Source organism: Zosterops lateralis (assembly GCF_965231275.1).
Source record: "Zosterops lateralis genome assembly, chromosome: 2".
NCBI classification, from domain to species: Eukaryota; Metazoa; Chordata; class Aves; order Passeriformes; family Zosteropidae; genus Zosterops; species Zosterops lateralis.
This window is the reverse complement of record NC_139763.1, coordinates 27,001,843-27,026,360: the sequence shown is the minus strand read 5'-3', so window position 1 is coordinate 27,026,360 and position 24,518 is coordinate 27,001,843. Positions and strand designations below refer to the sequence as shown.

At 38.7% G+C, this 24,518-nt stretch overlaps 1 protein-coding gene across 4 annotated transcripts in view; it reads right to left on the bottom strand.

Annotated features, from left to right (window-relative positions):
- Positions 1–24,518, bottom strand: part of TMCO3 (transmembrane and coiled-coil domains 3) — a 33,882-nt gene that overhangs the window by 8,140 nt on the left and 1,224 nt on the right. For 2 of the 4 annotated variants that reach the window (XM_083882701.1, XM_083882702.1), the window contains exons 2-10: positions 20,936–21,478; positions 16,233–16,412; positions 14,346–14,537; positions 13,430–13,558; positions 10,293–10,385; positions 8,946–9,132; positions 8,120–8,237; positions 7,322–7,517; positions 1,005–1,155 (exon numbers count right to left, since the gene is read on the bottom strand). In XM_083882701.1, coding sequence (XP_083738827.1) covers positions 1,005–1,155; positions 7,322–7,517; positions 8,120–8,237; positions 8,946–9,132; positions 10,293–10,385; positions 13,430–13,558; positions 14,346–14,537; positions 16,233–16,412; positions 20,936–21,382 — 1,693 coding nt within the window. In that variant the 5' untranslated portion in view covers positions 21,383–21,478. Of the gene's footprint in view, positions 1–1,004; positions 1,156–5,135; positions 6,776–7,321; positions 7,518–8,119; positions 8,238–8,945; positions 9,133–10,292; positions 10,386–13,429; positions 13,559–14,345; positions 14,538–16,232; positions 16,413–20,935; positions 21,479–24,131; positions 24,471–24,518 lie in introns of those variants that run through there. The other 2 variants (XR_014592354.1, XM_083882700.1) reach the window with 2 other exon arrangements.

Sequence of the window (24,518 nt, the reverse complement as noted above, 5' to 3'; positions counted from 1 at the left end):
TAAGACTTTCTAAGTAAACATGGTTGAAGGAGGTTGGATTGATGCACCAGGCCATATCCAAAGTCCCTCTTAGACACTGCAATGTCCCCACCATAGGGACATGCATCTCCTGTACAATCCACGGGGAGGCAAGTGCTTTCACAGTGCCTTGTGTCCTCAGCCACTGCACTCGAGCACCTCAGTGACGTGTTCCAGTTTCCTTTAGACAAAGCGTATTGGGGCATGCATAGACAGCTAGAGGATGTAGCAGTTCAAAAGGAAGTTACTGATTTACTCTAAGTATTCTGATATCCAAACTCCTTTTGGATATCAAGCATAATGAGTTACTCTCTCATCTTATACCTCAATGCTGCATTTGGCATTCGAGTAGTGTCTGAGATACATCTTATTTCAATTATTTTTTCCCTGCATTGAGAACATACAGATCACACTCTCCGAACAAAATTTCTAAAGAAACAAGCTATAAAAATTAGGACATTATGACATTCTGCTTCTATAGAAAACCAACTCACAAAAATCTGAAATCTAGTCTATCAATTGACTCAATAGTAATACAATTTTAATATAAATTACAAATACAGCTGCTGGGAAGACAAAAGAACATTCAAAAAAACCCCAAACGAGTCAACAACCAAACCAAGGCCCTTTTTATCTTAAAATATTTAGTTACATGTTTTAAGTGGGATGATTTCAGAATTAATATTGAAAAACTGACACTAAAACAAGACTTGGGAGTACAACATAAAAATGGCTTCTAAAACTGAATGTTACATTTAAAAGTAGTAGCAAAGGCAAACCACTCTTGTGGTCAATTAACAGTACAGTATTTTAACAAAATAAAATCTATTTCCTCCCCTCACATATAGACACCATTTTTTTCTCCTCACCCACACTGTAAGCAATGCTTTTATATATTATATGCATTTTATATAGTATAGATTTAACATTATTTAATATTACATATAAATATCAAATACTTTAAAATAAGATTTCTGGTAAGTTACCTATAGATGCAAAGAAAATGATGGCAAGAAAGTCACGTATTGGTTCAATACAGCACATAATCTCCTCAGTAACCATGTGACCCTGAGAAGAGATCAGAGCTCCGGCTAAGAAGCATCCCAGCTCCATTGAAACATCCAACAGCTCTGTGATCTGTTAAGGAATAACAGAGAATCTATTGCTGAGTGACTTTATATACCATTTCACAGTGAAACTATAAAACTCTAGGTTATACCAAATGCAGGAAATTACTGTCTTTATGCAAGTTCAAGAACAAACAGAATTCAATGTATGCATTTCAAAGTTCTGCAGTGTTGTATTTATACAGATGATTCACAAATTTAGTTTCTCCCTTTATGTTACCTCCTTTCCCACAAAAATAAAAATAAATTTCTTAATCTACATTGCAATGCTTTGTGTGACCCTTAAGGACAGCATCTGATTTTGCAAGTCAGAGAGAGACTATGACAGCTTCAGAGTTGGGATTACATAATACATTGAAGCTGTGAAATAAAGCAGTAAGAACAAGGTATTTTCCAGATGTCAAACAAGAGGGAAAAAATTAAAATCTCAGCATATATTCAGGGGAAGAGTCTCAATCTAGCAGAAGTCCCTGGCATAAATTACGTTTTATTATTATAATTTTGGTTCAAATGTGCCTGTGTGCCTCACTGAAAAGAATTCATTTAAGTGCACAAAGTAAACTGCTGAAATGAAGCACAAAGACTGCTTGAAATAATTCAAGACTGCTTAATTCTTTTTTAATATTTTAATGCAGTACTAGAAGAAGAGATGAAACATGTAAAGAAACTAAACAAAACACAATGTAACTGCTTAAGGCCACACTTGGAAAGCTAAAAAAAAGCAAACTGTACTTCTAATGTATGGTATGGTATAAAGTATGTTTTAAAATAATTACTTCAAAATCATGCAGCCGCAGATGGTCATCTTGCTCAGAAAGGACAATGTTATTAATAGAACATTTAAAACCAACAACTTATTTTTATTCTAATTTAAATTAAGCAAGAAGACACTATAGTACATTTATGGACACCATTCATCATAACTTGAATAGTGTTTTACTGTAAGATATTAAACAAAAACTCAGGCAATGTGAAACTAATGGAGGAGTGCAAAAGACACAATAAACAAGTCTCCACACTATGCATAAGATGCCACTTAAAAATAACCTCAAGACCTTTGTGTATTGAAGTAATAATGCCTGAATGCTCATCACATAATTGCATTTGTGATAACACTGTAATTTATTGCAGGATGTTTAAGGTAATAAATTAGTTCTGTCAACTAATAGAATTAGATGCTGATCATGCAAAGCAAACAAGATAATGTTATTCTCATTTTAAAACAAAAGAAATTTCAGTGCTTTTTAGAACAATTAGAAATCGTAAGAGGGAAGAAGGCAATATATATGTGACACACTTTAAAATCACCAAGAGATGAATAAAATTAAGGAAACAGTTATGAATAGGAAACGTTTAAGTTCTTCTCAATCATACATTAGTTGTTTTAAAAGTCATGGCCTCTTGTGGATGATTAAGATCCAATACAGCCTATTCAAATAAAGTTGTAATTATTTTTACTACTCTTAAGTGTTATCAGCTGCAACAGAGCTCCACATCAAAAGTTTTATAGCTAATATTTTAAACATTCCCTTGGACAGGATTAGGTTACCATAAAGGAAGAGATGCAGCATATTTTGTACCAGAATTGCATGATACCACACTGTTGTGAGAATCACTCTTCAAGCAAGGAGCCATTTGAGTGTGAAAGAAACATGTTTATTCAGAAAGCATCAGACATAACTGGAGCAAATCGCATATCTAACTGGGAATTTGGTCCCACAGCATAAAAACTGAATTACCTTCCTTCAGTTTATGGCAAGCCAACTATGAGCTCAAGGGCCTGGTAAAAAAATAGGCAAGTTTTACCATTTCTTGTCTAGTCCCTGGGTACTACACAACTTCAGCTCTACAAAATCCATAGGTCATTCTACATACAGAAAAGTGCAAAGCATATCAGAGGACAAGAAAAAAACTAAAAATTACATAATTATCATCTAAATATTCTCTTCCCTCCTCCAATTTGTTCTTCAGATTTACAGAATCAACTAGGTTGGAAAAGACCTTTGAGATCATACAGTCTAACCTTTTATATGTAGCTTTATACAGAAAATCCTTTTACAGTTCCCATATTGGTCACCAGTTGTCCCATAGTATTACCTACAACTTGACACATTTCCTCAGCTAAAACTGTAGCATCAGAGTTTATTATATATAATGTATGGGCACATGTGCACACACATACTGGAGAGGACTTGTTTTACTGGCAGGAAGGCATTTGTAGCAGAGTTTTTTTACATAAGCAAAACCTGGAAAGTATTGAGCATTTAGTATTTCCTTTCTGCTTGCATCACTTCTAATGTTCAGCCTTTACCAAACGGGGCTTTAACCATTACTAATCCCTGGGCTTTGTACTGTCCTCAACTCTTACGTTACAGAAAGCCTTTTCAGTCAAAATGACATGAAAATATTTTTCAATTCACGTTTTTCTCAGCACAACTTAGTTTTCAGTTGTATTCAAAGGTCCCATTTACTCCAATTCAGAAAGGATTGCTTTACTTTCACTAGAATATTGGATTTTTACGTTCAAATGTTCTACCACATCAATAAATAAAGCAATAAGCGTTACTGCTATAACATGTTCTGGGTGAATCTCAGCCATCTGTTCAGCAGTTGTTTTGCTTATATTCTCTAATGATGTCTATCTTATTGCTAATCTTTAATCATCACAGAAGCTTAATGAATATGGTAAGCCAGTAAAATTAAGTAAAATTTTGCTGGAAATAAAGGTATTAGAATTTCAGGCTTTAGTAACTTAAATCTGCTCAAGAGTACAGAGGTGAATTTTAAGCCTGCATTTCAAGAAAGTTAAGCTGTAATGGAAACTGAAACAATTTTAAGTGAACCTTGTAAAAACTCTATCTCAACTGTATTTTTTGAAATAATTAACTAAAATTTTTGAGATTACAGTTCCTCCTAAATCTTCTTTCAATTAATAGAAAAGAGTTCATAAGCAGGCTATAAGCCATTGAGAAGCACTGCAGACAAGCAAAGAATGATATTTCAATACCAGTAACGATATCCATAAGACACTGCAGAAAAAGCTCATACATTTTCATATGTAAAGTACTGCGATAACATCACTGTATTTTCTTTTCAGTATATAAAGCAAACTGGCAATTTGCCTCCACTCACTGCCACCATCTCAGATCAACTATCAGGCAGCAAAACTAGAAGCCACTTTTCCTCCATGTGTATGCACAGTCCTATAAACATGTAAATGTAACTGCTGTCATTCTTGTCAGGTTAGGTTTTATATTTTTCCATTTCCCTTGTAACATTCCACAATTTCAGTTTTAAAAAACAATAAAACTGACTACTGTTGCTCTGCAGGTTTCCAGTACAGCATTTCATTATCAGGACAGTGTTTTAAACAATTTTCCTTGTAGTGTTTCCATACATATAGAACATGAAAAAGCAACACTATACCAGTGAATGCTCAGGCTGACATATTCTTCAGCTCATCCTGGTAAATATCGTGACTTACAACTACCAGTTTGGCCATTGATTCTGAATGTTCATGTTTAAAACTGTAAGTTAGATTTGTTCCTTATGCTGCAATTCAGGAGAACAGTTCACCAATGAAAACAAGCAAACAATCAATCAAACAAACGCTATCTGCATAACTCAAAGCTTGAAAATGAGTTGCTGAAAGTACAATAATGATCTACTGAACCTTTGTTACTGAAGACAAGGTACATGATTCAAAGATGCATAACTTTGTCTCAGTGTCATCTATACTATTACAGGATTGGCACTTGACACAATCCCCACCTCCCAGCCCTGATCTGCCTAACCAGTTGAAGGATAAAAGGGAGGGGAAGAAAACAGAAACAGAAAGGGTCTCTTTAGATCCAAGTCTTACTAAAATATCTGCAGCTGTAACAAGTTGCAGAGTTATCCAAGTGACTCAAGTTCAGAAATGCTCAAAAGTCACAACCATACTCAAAGCTTCTCAACTGACATGATAATCCTTACATGAAAAGTGCTTACTTGCACTGCAGTATAGGAACCTCTTTCATCTCATCTTCCTGCTTGTTCTTCTGTACAGAATTTGCCCTTAATGGCAAGGAAATGGCAATTTCTTGTATGCTTGCTTAATTAATGCTTAATTAATTCTTGCTTAATTAATCCTCTGAGATTTTTCAAACACAGGAACCAAGCAAAATAAATCAAGTTTATATATAATGAACATTACATGTGTTGGTGTTACACATTAATCCAAATACAGAATAAGCTCAGCTGGACCCCAGAAACCCAGCCAACACTGAAGCACCTAATAAGTAACTATATGCATGAGGCAGGAACATCATAACATTTCTAGTCTCTTTTTTGTGTATTGGAAAGGATGTGTCTTGCAGAGTAACTCACAATGCTAGACAGTGACTTAAATTATTTTATTTAATAATGTATGTCAAATTTTCTAAATGGAGCCAGAGAGTTGTCTTTGGTTAAGGACACTAAAATAGGCACTTTCTTACGGCTCCTCTACAGATTCAAAAGCTTTTTTAGAATTACACCAGTACAGAAAATTCTGTGTTTGCAGATTAATTATACGACCTCCTTCAACATTTAGCCTTGGCTTCCCAAGGAAAAAGATCTTTGCAGAATCTGTGACGGTTTAATTGTTTTTTTTAATTGGCACCCAAACACCCTAAACTAACCTTTCCAAAGATATGCAACATTTTTTTCAGCTTAGACTGCAATCACTATGTTTGTACTCCAGAAAAAGTACAGAATCTATACCAATTAAGATTGGTTTTCCAGGTTTGTGTGTTCACCTATTCAACTCGGCAAGCAAACACTATTTTACTTTTCTTTTTTTTTTTTTTTTTAAGTTTGTGTGTTCAAACTACAACTTGTACTATTACTATAATGAATCTATAAGTGTCAGTGAGTATCCAGCATCTCAACTGGTTCACCCTAGTTACCTGCAGTATCCTTTTTACTATTCCCTTTGATAAATTATTCATCAACTTTAAAAGGAAAGAATTTTGAAATGCTGAAGAAGCTTTCTGGGTTTGCAGTATAAATCCAACAAACTCAAACATATTCTCTCCTGCCATGTCTGTATACGCACATGTATTGTGTAAAGTCACATAGATGAACTCCTTGTATATTTGAAATGCAATTTGGGTACAAGAAGCCCAATTCTACGTAGGCCATGGTTTTAATGAAAGTAAAATTGCATCTAGATACCATAATATTTTACATAACTTCAGTGGTTTCTTTGCTGTTTTTTATTGAAGTTGTTCTACAAATGTAATGTTTCCTTGTTAGAAAGTAAAAAGGAGAAACTAGTCTTGTTTCTTCTCTTCTTAGAGGACACATTTGAAATATGAAAAGCTGTTTAGAAAAATGGCATTTTTAACTTATACAATAGAAGTCACTAATTAAGGCTACAGTCTCATTAATTAACTTCTTTTTAACTTCTTCCTGAAGGTGGTCAGCTTTTCCTGTTGGACTGTAGTAACTAAGCAAACACCCCTAGAAAACAGGCACAGGAACTTTTCGGCTTAATTATTCTCAGGCGATGTAACAATCTGCACATTCAGGATAATGGAGTGTCAAAGCCACAACATTATCAAGCAACTGTCACATTCTGCTCTGCAGCAGTATAGTTTTTCAGAAGGCTGAAATGTGAGATAGAAACAAAAAAGGAGAATTCAGGGAAAAAAAGACCACACCCAGTAAGGTTAATCAAAATCTATAAACCTTAAGGCATTTCTCTACTTTCTTAACTTCATCCCAAAATATGTCTCTCACACACACAAAAAATTATTTTATAATAAAAACCATGTTGAGAATTTGCTATTGAGAAGAAACGCGAGCAAATGTCACAAATGTCATTATCAGTATCTCAAAACCCATTGTGAACAATTTTCAAATGCATGAAGTAGCCCACAAATACAACTCAGATCATGAATTCCTAAACTGGCTGTATTAAAAGCTAACAGCAGAATTCCAGCCGATTCTCATTCAAATTGTATCTCTTCTTACTCATCTGTGCTACATTGCAGGAATCATCTGCAAATTTGGTGCTTGTTTAAAAACAATTTAAAACCAAATAATTACAGAGGCACGTGCATATGCAATAACACTAAGTGTGATGGCTTTTGTGATACTGATGACATAAACTACCACATGCAGAAAAATGTTTTCTCAATTTAAAAGATTACCGTTAACATAAGGAAGGTGAATGCAGTTATTCCTAGAATGAGGATTTCTTTATTCCCTTTGCTTTCTGTGTGCAACTTGCGGTAATATGGTCCTATGAGATAAGTCTTTATAACAAGACATAGAAGAAAAACAGCAGCCAGAGAAAACAGAATTTGACCAATCAGTATCAGTATTCTCAGAATTTCCTTGAAAATGCTGGAAGAGAAGAACAAAGAAAAAGTTTCTTTCAAGTGCTCTCGTACTTCCCAACCAGCTCATAAATGAAAACACCCAACTCCATAAATGCTCAAAACTGAGTAGCTACAGGAAGGTATTTAGATACATTAGTAAACAAGATTAAAACTAAATCTGCAGAGTGCCCAGAAACCTCTTTTTCAGTCTCGAATTTACTTCCATGTTGACTCAGAAAGATTTTCATTGACTGGTCTCCAAGGTAGGCCATTTGGCACAATACTATTGCTTAGTCTTTGACAAAAACATGCCCTGCAAGAATAAAGTAAGTGAAGAAATTAAACTTATTTTTTTACAGTAACAAACTTTTTGCTTAAAATTTTAATTACCACACAGGACTAAAGCAGCTATAGCAAAGAGTTTATTTTCATACAACTGCTTTTGTATGACTACTACAGGTTTCTACTTCATGTCAAGTAGGAACAGTACAGGAAATCTCAGTGAACAGAGTGCCTATTTTCCATGGAACCAACACTAACTGTAGTGCTTTCACATTCATATTGGCAATCTACATACTAATTGCAAGGGGTAGAGGGAAGATCCACACAATGATTTTTTTTTTTTACCTGGAATATGTGCTCACTCCTGCTTGAATAAGTGTAGGCATGACAGCTATAAATAAACCAAGCTGCACATCCTGCATCACCAACATGCCAAGCAGTACGCTGCTGTAGTCAATATCCCCTGTACATCAGCAAAGTGGTCATGGAAACAGTCATCAGAAACTATGAATGCTTGCAAACAGTCAGAAATCTAGAACAGGCCTAACCAAATGGAAGCCCAATATAGCTCTTAATGGGCTGAAGGTCATTCAAAGCAGTCTAGGGACATTTTCCCCCCACTAGTAGGTAAATTAAAATGTATCTATAAAGACATATTAAAATACAAACAGAATATTCATATGAAACTTCTGTTACACAATAAAAACATAGATTTTGCTTAGCAGTTAAGCACTAGCTCCACATTTAGTGAAACTCCTCTACTGACAGTATACAGGCTTTATTCTGAAGACACACATTCAAGCCAGCATGTGTAAAATATACACCTTGAACTTTGGCATTAGAATGAATATGCTAGAGGGTGAGGAGTACTTTAACACATTTTGTATGAGGGAGACTTAAGTGGAAGAAAGCACAATGTCAAAACTTTCAAAAGGTTGTACCACACTGTCTTTGCCCAAACAGGACTGGCTATGTACAAATCAAGTACACTTCCTAGCAAGAATACACACAACACTGGCCAGTGTTAAACAAGGATGACTGTTTGTAAACCAGGCTTAAGAGTGAGTTTTGGTTTGCTTTTTGAACTAGCTTCTCTTATAATATTACAAAGCCAACTTTTTTTCAAATTTTATTAGATACTAGAGTAGTCCATATTTAAAGTCATATTTACCTTCTTTATCTCCTCGAACACTACCTGCAAGAAATCTGGAAACCAGTGGTGTGCTTGACAAAGACAAACAAGTGGAAATGAAGACGCTTTGTGTTGGTCTAATCTGGAGCAAGTGCCCCCATAGTAAACCAAAGGCGATCATCAGAACTGTCATGTAGCAAGGTCCTTGCAAAGATATTTTCCATACCTTGGGAAGAAAACAAATTCTTATGACACTTTTTTCACTGCTAAGTTACAATGTTTTTCTTTACAAATAAGCAGTTAAAGATATGTGATTTGGGGCTGTAGTACTGGGGCACAGAGTAAAGGACTGTCACACTATTTCACTGAAAACTCCCAACTTACTACACTGAGTAGATATTCTACCCCAAAAGACTCCCTACCAGAAACCAAGTGAATTTCCCAAAGCTCAGGGACGAATTAAGGGCCAAATGGTCCAGGATGGGTGGAAATACATTAAAATTATCAAATGAAAGAGCAGTTATTTGATGTGATTCTAAGATGAGGAAAAAATGGGTGTGGCAAAGGCAGTCACCAATACCAGTAACTTGCTCCAAACTAGAGCACAAACTATCCTGAAGCAGCAACTCACCTACTACAGTTTAGGAACCCTTGAATTACTGATTTTTATTTTGGACTTTAGATGGACCAGAAATAGCAGATTAAGCTAAATGGTCATAAATTGTGACAGATTTCAATTAAAGCTTTTCTAGTATCATAAACTCACAACCATCAGGTTAGGAACAGATCACACAATTATTTACATATATACAGTCTTCACATATTTATAGCCATACTTTCCACTATTAAAATTCTAGCTGGTTTTTAACTTTTTCTTTTTAAATTAAGACAGAAAGAAACTTGTAGTTTTTGCTGAATTCTGATGGCCACATAATTTAATATTCCAGATTGCATTAACATACTTGCTTAATCAGTTTATTAGCCAGCAGAGTATGTACTATTAATTCAGTATGCAGTACTTGAACTTTCTGATTTTTTTATAACAGGAATGGCAAACATCACTGACACTCCATAACAGCAACTGCACATTACTGCATGCTAAAATAAAGCAGAGATAGACTGCCAAACTGTGAGAGATTTTTCTAGTAATCAAACTGTTTTACTAAAATAGGGAGTAAATGCACATTTTTTTGAGACACTGAAAAAATAATGCATTCCATTCTTTCCAAAGTATAGAGGCAACTGTCACATTTGTCTTTTCAAAAATGTACAAAGCTACACCAGCGTATTATAGGAAGTGCATAAAATTCTAAAATATAACTGAAATCTGCAGTTTCAGTAATTATCAATTAAATCCCTTGACACAGAGATGTTATAAAAAAATACCTTTCTTAATCTTTCAGGAGAAAATTCTAGACCAACTAGAAAGAGAGTGAAGAATACACCAAACTCTCCTAATGTCTCCACCTGTACAATAGACTTAGGGGAAAAAAAAAAGAAAAAAAAATCAGTGCACATCAGTTGACTTATACTACAAAACTATAAACACACTACAAAACAAATTGATTCTCATTATGTTTCCACAGGTAGTTCACTTGCTGCTTATACGACATCAGAAGTCCCCAAAGCACCTTTGGAGTGCAATTCTCTTTCCCATCACCTGGCTGACACTAGGCAATAATTTGGTGGGAGAGTGCTGGTCACCCAACGTGCACACGTGCATGGATCTTGGTAAGTGTTGAGGAACACACCTGATCCAGGTAGCTTGGCTGGCAAGCTGCAGATTGAGATGCAGACTGAACTCTCAGTGGGAGCCTGCAACAAGTGTCAGTGAACTACCAACTTTTGGGATAACCAAGGGCACGAAGGTGAAGAAGGCAGAGAGCCTTGTCAATGGTCAGACTGGGGAGTTCCCTTAAGAGTAAGCTTACTTGCTGGTTAAAAAAAAATAGGCTATTTTCTATGCATGTACTATTAAATCTCCAAGGCTTGCATTCCAGAAGCTACTTCTTGCTAGTTATTTTATTGGTCTATTGGTGTAACCTTTCTGCTAAACTGCGGTTGCTGTTCTGTTTTCCATCCTACAGGCTCCACGCATCCATCTCTCAGATCAGCACAATTACCAGCCTTTGTGCTACAGAGAGAAGGCTCCAACAACAATAAAAGTGGTTATCTTCCTCATCACAACAGAAAAATGGGGATACTTCTGGCTGGCAACTGGTGTACCCTCAGGGTTCAGGTCTCAGGCCAGTTCTGTTCAACAGATACATACATATATCAATGATCAGAATGGAGGAACACACCACTCACAAGTTAGCTGGTGATAACAGACTGGGAGGTGCTGTTGACTCTTTTGAGGGACAAGATGCCTTGCAGAGGGATGTAGATACACTGGAGCATCAGGCAATGATTAATGCGAGGAAATTATCTGACAATTCAAAATGCTGGATTCTGATCCCCAATATACTTTGACAGTTCAAAATGCTGGATTCTGATCCACCTAGGATGGGGTAATGCCAGGCACAAGTATGGATTAGGAGAGGAGTGGCTGAAGAGCAGCCCTGCAGAAAGGGATCTGGGGGTAATGGTGGACAGCAAGCTCAATGTGAGTCAGCAGCGAACTCTGGCAGCCCAGAGAGCAAAACCCATCATGGGGTGCATCCAACAGAGCATCACCAGTCACTCAGAATTATCCTGCTGAATTCAGTGTTGGTGTGGCCTCACCTGGAGCACTGTGTGCATTTCTGGGCCCCACCATGGAAGCAGGATGTGAAGGTCCCTGAATGCATCCAGAAGAGGACAAAGCTGGTGGAAGGCTGGAAGAATGTTCTGCGAGAAACAGCTAAGGACTCTTGAGTCTGCCTAGCTTGGCGAAAAGCAGGATGAGGGGCAACCTCATCATTCTCTAGAGAATCATCTTCCCTTCCTGAGGAGGGGAAGTGGAGAGGGAGATGCTGAGCTCTTCTTACTGGTATGCATTGACAGGATGAGTGGGAACAGTTCAAAGCTGCCTCAGGAGAGGTTCATACAGGACATCAGGAAGCACTTCTTTACTGAGAAGGTGGTCAGACCCTGGAACAGGCTTCCCAAAGAGCTGATTGATGCCCCAAGCCAGTCAGTGTTTAAGAAGGAATTGGACCATGCCGTTAACAATATGCTTTAATTTTGGTCAGCTCTGAAGCATTCAGGCAGTTGACTGGAATAGTCTATTCTATTTTAAGAACCTAGTATTTCTTTTCTATGTATTTACAGGCCAGAGTAGAAGACAACAAGGTTTACCATGAGTTACAGAAGCGGGGATGAAAATCATCTTCTCTGCCACATTAGAATCTGTCTGCCTTCTCAGTTCCTCAGACATTCAACTTCTTTAGGAAATGAAGAAGAGACCAAAAACTAGAGACCCAGCCAACCTGAGTATTGTCCAGATGAATAATGTTTAATCACAGCTCCACAAGGAAAAGGCACGCCACTTAAACTGTCCTAAAGAAACTTCTCTTATATCTGTTCTGACCACATCATCTTCCTCAATGAAAGTCTCTTGAAAATTCGTCGTTAGGTCTCTTTCTCACACCAAGTTTACAAACTTGTTTCTCAGTCCAAGTAGTCAAACTCTTCAGACATTCTCAACCCAGAAATTATGTACAACACAGAGGGTGAGATTATTTAATCTCTTCCAATACAAGATCAACAAAATCCTACAATTTCTACTTCTCCCTACTTACTTTTGAGCTCAATGATAATTTTCAACAGAAGCCCACATAGGAGCAGATGTTGCAAAGACAGTAACTTCCAAGTGGTTTCATGGCTATCAATGCAATAGACACATGCAATTTAAGCAGACATTACTGTGCAGCCCTAGCATGTGTTCTGTTTTGCCTGCTGGCTAAACAATCTGTTAATGCACACCAGAGCACTCATCAAAACATGTCCAGCCAACCACAGCTCATGGTTTTGCAGGAGCCAGAAATCAAAGTACACGTGATGGAGCTAAAAAGGTTCAAAAGACTTCAGGAATGTGGGCAGGGTATGGGGAAAGGAATAGGGGAACTAGGGTGGATGAAAGCACTACAGAGCTGCAAAGTAACTCTCTAGAAACCCAGGCTATGTTCCTTGGGGAGCTATTTGTTTTAAATGCTTCCTCCACTGTCAACACTGACTTTTTTGCAAGTTTCTGTGTATTTTATGTCCTTTAAATAATTTGGTTCCCAATTGTGATGCTTTACGATTAAATTCAAAAAGAAGAAAAGAAAGAAAGAAAAAAAAAAAACCCTGACATAAAACTTCCACAACACACAACCTTCAGTTTTCACTTTCAACAACGTTCATAATTTTATAGGAGAAAAAACGATTGAAAACAAAGTGATTCGAAGGCATAAAATTTGAAGCCCTTCTCTTGCAAAGTTTCAGGTTTGGGGGTATCTCTTTTTGAAATACATTTGAGGTTGGCAATACCATATTATTTTAAAACTACTTTTAAAGATTTCAACAAATTAAATCAGTCAATAAGTAACTTGCACGCTTACCTTGATACTATTTAGTCCTGAGGGTCCTAAGAGTACTCCACAGATGATATATCCAAACATGGTTGGCAATCCTATAGTTGTGCACAGCCAGCCACATGGCAAAGACAGCATTCCTATTGTCACAATATCCTAAATACATGAGATTTACAAAGGCATTAATATAAAGGACACATAAATCTGGGATGAAATTGAAAACTATTATCTTTTGAAAGATAAATAGCACTGTAAAATTAAATATGGACTACTTCCTGTGAAAAGAAAACAAACCTTCTGTAAATTAACCTCAGTGCTGCTGTAGGTGTAAGCACAGCAGTTTTTTAGATGAAACAGATGAGGTACTGACCTTAAGTAACTGGGGGACTTTAAATCAATTTATAAATATTTTAAATGTATTATAGAAAGTAGGCTGTTTCCTGGGTGGAATGACACCTTGCATTAAAAAAAGATGGTGAAAGAGAACAGGCTTTGGGTTTTATAATTAAAACAAAAATCCCAATCTAGTTATTCTATATGAAGCACAAATACAATCAAAATTCTACCATGTCTGTGTATTTTTCAGTATTCCTTTTTCCATCACAAGGCACAACCAAATAAATTCTCTCTACTGACAACATGCAAGTGGCTTATTAAGCACAGCAGTAGCTTTAACTCTTTGTGGTCTGAGAGAAGGAGCAGTGCCCCAAAGGTGCAACAAGAGAAGCAGAATAAAAACAGAGGATTCACATGGCATCATGATCAATCTTGTGAAAACAAACCTAAGAGTAGGGAACACATGGCTGAATCACCATAGACAGGGGAGTCATGAATGCTGGTAACTCTGAAAACTTCAGAGAGGCAAATGCTGAAACTATACTCACTCCAACCAAGTGGGACTAAATTCAAAAGTGACTGACAAGAATGTCTATAAAATTATTACCTTAATGAAATGATGATCAGCACGAGGAATGGTTGAATCTCTGGGTTTAGTAAGGATGTACTGATTGTTCTGAGAATCAATAAGCATACTAAGACCTAAGTCATCTTCTACTTCTCTTTTTGAAGCATTTCTTTTGGAGTTGGCTTCATCTTCTTCCACCCTTAAAACTGCTTCAAAGTTTACACCTCTTACCTTTAAGAAAAAGAAAAATAATCAAACAAACAAAAAAGAGGAGTGAATTAAGCATGCCATAAAAAGGGAAAGACTATTAGCTGTCCTTCAAGTTTTTACAGAACCTGTTGACGCCAATTAAAAATACTGCAGGTTTCTTCTTTAAAAATCTTTCAGTCTCTTTATCAAAACTTGATGTCTTTAAAAGTAACATTTTATTATCTTGAACAAAACCAATTGGAGACTATAAAGTGATATTCAGTTCACAAAAATCTGAACTAAAGACTGCATTCCAAGTCAAGAAAAGGTCACTATCCTGTAAATTTGAAGGAGATATTATGAAAACTGTTTCTATCTAGTTATTTTCAGGATTTTATTTCTCAGAACAGCCACTCTTGAACACAGGTTGTAGTGCAGTTTTTTTTGGTTTTTTTTTTTCATTTTTACCTCCTACACTTCACTATTTGGCTATATTTTAATAGAAGCCTGTGTATCTTTATCAGAATATTGATTACTGTATTAAAACTTCTCTATTCTAAAATCCCACTGTTTAAAATAATTTTCCTTGCAATGATGGAGAAGCACATAGTCCTCCAGGCTGCACTTCATGATTCCTTTCCTGTGACAGATGGAGCTGGAAGCAGAAGAGCGGGAGATGCCGGGAGAACAGGGCGGCGCTGGCGCTGCGGCGGTGCCCCGGCCCCGGCAGGGCCTTTTACCCCGGCGGGCCAGGAGAGGGCGCCCCCGCCGGCCCCGCCCCGCTGCAGGCGCGGCTCCCACGGGCCACGGCCGCGCTCTTCTGCTGCGGGCAAATAAAATACCTGCTTTCACCTTCTCTCCATTCGGGAAAAAAAAAACACAAACAAACAAACAAACAAACAAACAAACATACAAACATACAAAGACACAGGAAAAAAAAAAAAAAACCAAGTAAAACAACATCTTGGCTCTCTGCTACAGATAAACTGGTTTTTGCCTTCTCAGCAGAACTCAAGAGCTCTGCTCACCTCGGGAGTCAACCTGGAAAACAACAAGTATCTCCTAAGAGAAGAAGTGAAATAAACTGTAACTTGTGTTCATACAAACAGGGCCAATTTAGGGAGTCTGTTTCAGGATGGCAGCATGGGACACCAGAATAAACTGACACACTCCTGGCTCCAGAGACACAGAGCCTTACCTGAAGGATACTGTCCCATCATGCAACATAAAAACAAGGATCAGTGCAGGTAGGCCAAGATAAAAAAACACAGAGGAAGTCAGATGTGGAAGAAGGGGAGTGAATTAGTGAGTGAAACACATTTCAGGTCTTTCCTTTGAACAATATGTCCTTTCCCAGACTGTAAAAACCAACTGCAAGGATTCTTGCTCTCCCATAACATTCTCAAGAAAATGAAAAAGTGGAGACAATGTTTAACATAGTAACTCCATATCCTGCCAAGTCCAACCATCACAATTCCCACCACCACAGAGATCCCATGTCTCTCATGGGCTGTATCAGTGAAATGGACTACACTCCAAAAGTGGCAGCTGCAGGGAGGACTTTCAAATCAAAACCACAGAATCACTAGTAAAAAGGAGCAATTACTCCTATTTGCTCACTCTTTAACAATTACTAAAAACGTAACAACTATATAACACAAGAGAAACACACAGTGCAAACACCAACCATAAATAAATGCACTCCAATGAAATGACTGAGTATAAAGCATCACTTACAGATTTGTTGTCATCAAAGGCATGCTCTTCTATTTCCTCTTCCAATCTATCAGCTGCCTTCCTGACATCTTCCAGAATTTCATCAAGCATCGACAGGCTTTTGTTTTGGTGCTGCATGTTCTTAAGGGCTTCAACCTGGTGTTTTTCTGCAGCTAAGAGTTCAACATATTCCATTTCTTCCTGTTGAATTTTACAACACACAGATAAAGTGTTGGCAGGCCTTTGAGCAGCACAAAACATTTGACACAAATGTGTGCTTCTTTTGACACAAAATATTTTATCAGTGGAATTGCAAAAGCAATATAGACATCATGAAGATTGTTTTTTCTTGTGCCAATTCTCATTGGGTAAGTGGGTAAGAAAAAGAACCAAACAAAATATCCACCAATTGCCTTTTCTATTACATTAAACAGTAGACCTGCCCCAAAATTATGATCCAGAAAATGCAAGAAAGGATTTACTTTGAGAAACTCTAGGGAGCATTTTAGAGCCAAATAAAGTTTAGAAGTTCGTGCTTTTGAAGGGAAGCATAACACCTTGAAAGCATAGCTATACTATCTACAAGAAACAAACAAATTAGATGTACAGCACAATGAATCTTAACTTTATAAGCCCTTTTATAAACATAGGAAGAGATCTGTTTTCAAAAATTACAGTAACTGTGGAAACAGGAAAAAAAAAGAGCTGGGGGAGAGACGAACAGCCAATCACTCTAGCCAAGCTTCCTGTTCGTGTTTCCCAAAAAGCACTTTTACTATTAGAATTAAAGCATGTGACCTTTCCCCCTATTTCATTTTAGGCCTCTTATCAGCTTGCACTGACAACTTCTGAAAATTATTAGATTTCTGAAGAAAAAAGAAAAAATATGCTAATATGGTTTGCTATGGTGTGAAAATATTTCAGTAAGTTCCCTGATAAAGTTATGATGTTTCACCTTTCTTTGGATGTTTCAGGTTCAAAAAGAGAACTAAAAACCTTAATTTACTCACAACTGGGCCTAACATCTTTTACATAGTTACCATTACAGTAACCAAACAGAGTATTTGTGTATTGACAGAGAACAACTTGAGAGTTTGGGGGAAAAAAGGTTCTTTCTTTTACCTGCCTCTATTCTTTGAAAGATTTTTGAGAGAATAGCTATGAGTAAGGAAATGTACACAAGGGCATCACTCTTTCCTTTCAGTTAGATTCAGGATTCTGAAAATACTTGCATGAGAGAGACCCTTCTGCTCCTTTAGAAAGCCAATATTATTAAAAAGGAAAAAAAAAAGGCAAAAAAATTGCAAGCAATCTATAGGCCTGACTCAATTCCCAGAAAACATAAGTTTCAGTCTTCAGATGCCCTGCCCCTGCCATGCCCAGTTAGAAATCAGAGGACATAGGTCTCCCATAGGTTGTGTGTTTTATCTGCCTACCCTCCATAGATATCTTCAATAACCTGAGCTCATTAAATGGTCCTAAACACCTACGCCGAAATAACAGGAGTGTCTCCTCCTCCACACATTTGCAGATGGACATTTTTCCCCTTGGAACCTGCAAGAACATGCACATAATTTGATCAATTCCTTGATGCCAAGACAAGAATATGTTCAGTACAACCAGTAACTGTAGCCGAACCCTTTAAAAATCCTGACAGTCGGATGAATGCCTCTGACTGTGATGAAACCACAGTAATGGTGTCTGTTGGGTGTTTAGAACCATCATAGTTACACCCTCATGGTGAAAGTTACCCAGATCCCAAAATAACTGGAACTGGGAAGAATCTAACTATTAATGTGTTTGGCCCAATGTCAACAATTAGTTCTTATGCAACACATAAGTAGGAGACACAGTCACTCCCATACAGCCTCAAGGGAAAACATTTCCTATCTGCTGCTCTATGCTAGCAGACATTGCTCAAAAGATGTAAGAAACAGCCCTCATATGAGCTGCAGATTCTCTGCTAATTCAGCAACAACTTAGAATGCAAGATGAAATTGAAAATTATTAGCTTCTTTCCCCTCAAAAATGGAAGAGGTTTTGGTAAGGAGCCCATCACGGTCCTTTCTGTTGGCCAAGACACCGAACCTGAACAGAGGCAAACTACATAAAAAAATAATGCTCTAATTTCAAAGGAGTTAACTTTCTCTGAAGAGCTAGGTAGGAAAGCTTCGAAAAAAATAAGACTTTGGCTGCAAGTTCCTTCAATTAATGGAGATAAAGGTTTTTGCAGTCCATTAAAGTGGGATTTGTTTCCACTGAGAGACAAGTGTGATAGCAGTAGACTGGGATACCACAGGCAATGGTGGCCATAAAAAGCACAAGTTAATTCAAACATCCTGCTCCGTGCTAAGCAAAGTGCATCACAGAACAAACACTGTTCTGCAACTCAGGCTGGGATTGGAGACATTTGATCATGAGGTACATACCAAGCAACCTCTTAAGCAAAGTAATACAGATAAGGATTGTGCACTCAACAGGAACACCTAAAAACACATGAGCAAAATGAAGTAAGATTAAGTAAGACTTTGGGACAAAGGTGATTCGGAATGCAGTTTTGCTGTTGCCCTCTAGTATTTAATCAGAGATGACAAAAGCACATGCAGAAGAGGTTGCATCTTTGCAATACTTGCAAGTTATTTTTTCCCACTCATGTCTGATTAGAAGGCATCCAAAAAGTTAGAAGCTAACTAAAAAGTAGATAAGATTTTGTTGCTTTTTCCTGAACTTCGAAACAAGATCCTGGAGCAAAAAGAAGGCAGAAACCATCTTCAGTGCTTCTTTCTTACTTCCCCCTGCCCCACACCGTGAATGATCCCATTACATCTTTTCAAAGCAGCAGAACCAGCAAGAAATGCATCAGACATACATATATCATCCCAGCACTAATGACTTCCAAGCACTTCAACTCAACAGAAATTATACAGTATTTTCCATTCGCTCACTGCTTAAAAAATAGCTGTTCTATGAGTATACCAACAAAATAATCATTACAATAAAATGAAACTGGGACAAAGTTCGACCTAATGTGTGTCTTATGAAGTAAGAACAAGTCCAAAACAAATCTATCCCATGCAATTTTCATCTTTTTGGCATGCATTTTTCCGTATCCTTTGCTTCCCTTTATACAACAATTATAAGGTTGTTAAAACCACAAATATTTTGTTTAAATAACCACATGCATGGCATAAGAAGGAAGGTGCAAAAAACTGCTCACTCAAGTAAATATTTGGATAATACAAAAAAAGCCTGCACAATCCACTTCTGCAAAAGTAAAGTTTTGACAGGGCACACCTCTAAAACAATCATTGTACACCAAGGCCTCCTTCTAAGAGAAGCACCATTCTCAAGTTCAAGGATAAATTACCTCATTATTTTACAGTAACATTACCAAGAATTAGGTAAATGGGAAAGAAGGTTCTGGACACCCTCAGTGCTGCTATTTTACAAGCTCTTAGAAAGAAAAAAGTTGGAAAATCAAGTAAAGCTCATGACAATTTCTATGACATTTCAATGCAGCAGAGGCTACCACTATCATAAAGTATCAATATACAAGTCATATAAAGCAGTCCACTGGAATACATTTGGATCCAAATTATTCTCTATTCAACTTCGTTGTAATTCAGTCTTCACCTCCACTGCATAGAATCACTCCAGTCTGCCAAGTTTAATCCTAATTTCTACTTCCACCAAGCCTATCTTGGCATGATTCACTGGACACCTTTCCGACACGTAATTTCTTTCCATTTTCACCTGTCAAGATCTGCACATTTCTTAGCACAAATGCCTTCCAGAGACTGTCACAATTCAAATGCTAAATGCCAATTACATTTTTGTTCCTTCTCTTGCTCCCTTGTGCAAGCGCAGCCTCTTCTTTTGGAAGACAGAAAAGAAACAAAATTCTTAATATATTCCTCCAGTGGTTAAGGGGTAGAGAAAGGAAAGAGCAATTTAAATACCAAATACATTAAATTACATTTTCTCTCAATGGGAGACTTTCAGTATAGTCAGACTTTCAGTCTGAGCACTACTAAGTCCAGAAGACAGTGGCAGATTGTGCTCAACCTAATGCGACATGGGAACTCAAACTTTCCATGAAGTATTTGTGTTCAACTGTTACTCATCTGTGTTTTTTCTTGGCAAAGCTATTTCAGCTGACTCTTTCCCAGAAGCACTGCTTTTCAAACCCACACTTCCTAGGTTAGGAGTGCAATACTGAGTTTAAAAATCTAGTCGCCTACTGTTTTGCATGTCCATTTTACCCATATCTATACAAACATGGAAATGAAAGGCAGCAAGTCATCCTGTTTTAAGTGTGCACTTTGGTTGAGCAATTCTCATTTAAAATGGATAAAACAGTTAGTATATCACTCTTTGATGGCAGTATTTCCACTCAGCTAATGCCACTGGCTTGTCTAGTGCAACTGTGCTATGTGCACTGATTCATTCTTCTTATTCCTCTCCCTTGAACATTATACTTGCCATAGGTCTTATGATTATGCTTAGCTTTGACATAAGAACTATTGACTGCTAGTAAGTTTTAAGCTCTACATCAAAATTGCCTGTAAATTTGCTAATGAAAACAAATACTTCATTAAACAGTAAACATTACAAGTTTCATGTAGATACCTGTTTTTATTAAAATAGACTGAAACTGTGTCATAATAAAGTTAAAATCACAAGTAGAGTATGAACACTCTAGTAACAAACATGGGGAAACCAACCTTAATTGCAGCTTCTCTCAAGGCCTCCAGTCTCTGTCTACTGCTTTCTTTCATATTTACAACATCTTTGTAATCACCCTGTAGAGCTCTCTGGAGGCCATGGATCGCCTGAAAGACTGAGTTTTCACTTTCATTTAGCTCCTTTTGGAAAATTTCGAAGGTGTGCACCTGAAAAAGTTTCTCTTCATCAGACAGTCCTGCATCCTTCTCAACTGCTCTTATGGCACTTTTTAGTTTGTTGAGAACAACGTTCTTCTGGCGAAGAAGACCAGACAGTTTTCTGCAGCTCTCCAGCACCCACTGCTTCCTCTGAGTGATAACAGCTCCCTTCCCACGGTGCAGCTTTATTGCATGCTTCACTACATCTTCACGTTCTGCAGGGTTTGCTAATGGGCCACAAGGCAGCGAAACTAACGTCCACAGGGAAATAAATCCAGTCGCCTTCATTCTTCACTTTATACTGCTCTTGGGAGAAACTGATAATCCACAGCTGCTCAAGGCTTTCTGCTACATGGTTTCTGCATCTCCAGTATGCACACCGGGCTGCAAGACAGTACCAACCAGTTATCAAACATGGTAATGTTGGGCCATTAGATCAAACATAGAAAATAAATCCAAGACTGCCTCCTGCACCACAACCTTTAACAGAACACAGCATTCTTCTTCACTCAGCATTTATGAAAACCAAGAAACAGGCCAAGGTTAGTGACAGATTTTTGTTTTCCCCTTGACTATTTCCTAGATAACAACTTATTTTAAAAGCAGTGACTAGAAAGCTTAGTCACTTCACATGGTACTCATCTGCACTTCTCACATGAAAAAAAAGCCTTTAAAAATATCAGGCCATGATGTCATAGGCTGCATTTCAATCCAGCACTAGAACTCATTATTCTTAGCTATCAGGAAATCTCCTGTCTCTTCTCAACCTAACTTAAAACATTGCATCATAATCATTTATTATTTATAAATGTGTCAGAAGCATTAACAAACTCAACTACACACATTCAACACAACATAATACTAAAAAAAATTAACTAAACCAGATTACATTATAAATCATAATTGTGGAAGAAAAAACAGGAAAACTTCCTGGACTTCTGAGTGCTACTAGTTTGGATCAAAGGCCTCCTTCACCTGAAAGGCTGTAGAGCCTTGAGGTACTTTACTTCAAAACCTATTAGAGATCTTCAAGATTTCAAAGTAAATCGTAGAAATACTAAATAAATTCATTCATAAGTTCATTCCCTAGCAACTACTTGAAGATCTATACTTCAACTGCTGTATTTAATTTTAACACCAAGCAGAATAGAATTTAGAAACTAATGTCCTTCCCTCAGAACCTAGAAGGAACTACAGACATTATTGCACAAAATAACAAGTATATTTTCTTTTAAAAAATCCAAACAAACATAAAAAACCCTCACACCACAAAGTTACACATAAGAACATATAAAATTCTATACATGGCCTGCTAAAAACTCACATCGCACAAAACATATTCATAGATCATCAATACAGCAGGTATTTCCCTAAAAATTCAGTTACAGTCTTGATCATTGGGCCAGCAGCCTTAATGAGGAATCAACACATGGACAGAGTCATCTGGAACCAGTCTGCCTAAGAAAGAATCTCCTTTTCCTTCAAGGCAGGAGAAGTCACAATCCCAGATAACCAAGCCATCAATACACAGAATGAGCTCTGAGCAACCTGGTCTAGTAGATGTCCCTGCCCACGGCACAGGGGTTGGAGCCATTGGTCTTTTGGTCCCTTCCAACCCAGGATATTCTGTGATTCCATGGGAAGGGAACTTGGCAAGCACAGTCATGTACTACCTTCATTTTTTAAATGCCCTCCCATCTCTGTTTCAGAGAGAAATGAGAAAATCTGTCAGTGAGTTGGTCTATTTCTTTTATCAATGCATAAAATGCAAGCCAAAATATTTAGTTATTAATAGTTGAGCGTGGGCTAGGGCTTAACATCACAAAGAGCTAAAATATTTAAAATGAAGAACTGAAAGTGCAATCAAAATAGCAAAAGCGTATGACATCAGTCTAATGTCAATAAAATAATAAAGTACTAACATTTTGGAACTGTGAGAAAGCTGTGGGGCTTACTACTTTTAAGGAATCAGGAAAACAACAATCCCCACCAGCTGGCAGAATTCTAGAGTGAAATTAAAGGAAATATTTCTTCATATATAGAAACTAATGCTTTTCCTGTTTAGTAGGCTTGGGGCAGAGATTTTACTAAATATATATTACAACCTATTTCTGCGAGAAAGAGGGAGAAGAAAACACCCAGTGTATATCCAAGGTGAGTAAAAGACTCTACTGCATGTCTTATGTGGTACATCAAACCACAGAACTTAATTCTGAGCAGAGATTTACACCAGCAAAGTGCAGTCACTGCTGCACTGGGCAAACTTAGCACTGCGGTTCACACATGGGACAGTTTTGTTTCAGTGATTTTACTTGGCTTGCAAAAGCTGTTTAGAGGAGCGACACCTGGGGCAGCGCTCAAAAGCTCTTACAGGAATAAAGATCTCACGTATCAAAATAAATGATGTGATGCTGAGCACACACACACACACACACACAAAAAAAGAAAAAAAAAAGTAAAAAAAGCTAACGCTCCTCTCCATTCAGTAAATATCAAGTAGGAGGGACCCAACTGTCGTTCGGAGTCCTTATTTAAGCAGCGTTTGCTTCCTGCTGGATTGCAGCTCATCCTCCCCCTTTCTCCTTCCCGAACACGACACTGTAGCACCAGATTTCATCAAGCTGATAAAATTGGACCCTGCATTCAGACCCCTCCTCTTGAGGGTCCTTCCACATCTGTGGGTTCGCCTGCCCTCGGCCCTTTCCCGGCCCGGCACCGCCGGGAGCGGCAGGGAACCGGGAGCGGGGGGGAACCGGGAGCGGCGGGGCGGCCGGAGCGGCAGGGCCCCCGGGAGCGGCAGGACAGCCGGGGCCGTGCCCCGCGGCACCCCCGCCCCGTTGCGGTCACCTCAGCGCGGTGGCAGCTCCGGCCGCTCCCCGGGGCAGGCCGGCCGGGCCGCGGGGCACAAGGGGAGAACAGAAGGAGAGATAACCGGCGAGCGAGCGCGACCGGCCCGGCTCCCTCTCCCTGATGGCGGCGGTGGGACGGGAGAAAAGAGGCGGCCGCCCTACCCGGCCCTCCCGGCAGCGACACTCACCTGAGGGACAGAGGAAGGCCCGCGGCGGCGGGGCAGGAAGGGAAGGGCGGGGTGGCAGGGCGGCGGGCACCGGTGTAAGTGGGCGGCGGCCGCGGGCGGAGGGCAGCGAGGAGCCCCGTCCTTGCGGCCGCCCCTCGCCCCGCGCCGGTGCCCGAGCGCCGGGGCGGCGCCTGGGAGCGCAGCCGGGCGGGACCCGCGCTCCGAGCGCCGCCTCGCGGCGGGAAGCGGCACCGCGGCTCCTCGCCGCACGCCGGGAGTTGTAGTCGGAGCCGCGGCCCCGCAGCCGCCCCAGCGCCGCGGCCGCCACCGCTCCCCCCGGCAGCGCCGCGGGCCCCGCTCCGCCACCCCGCGCTCCGCTCCGCCACCCGCGCCCCGCCTCCGCGGCCC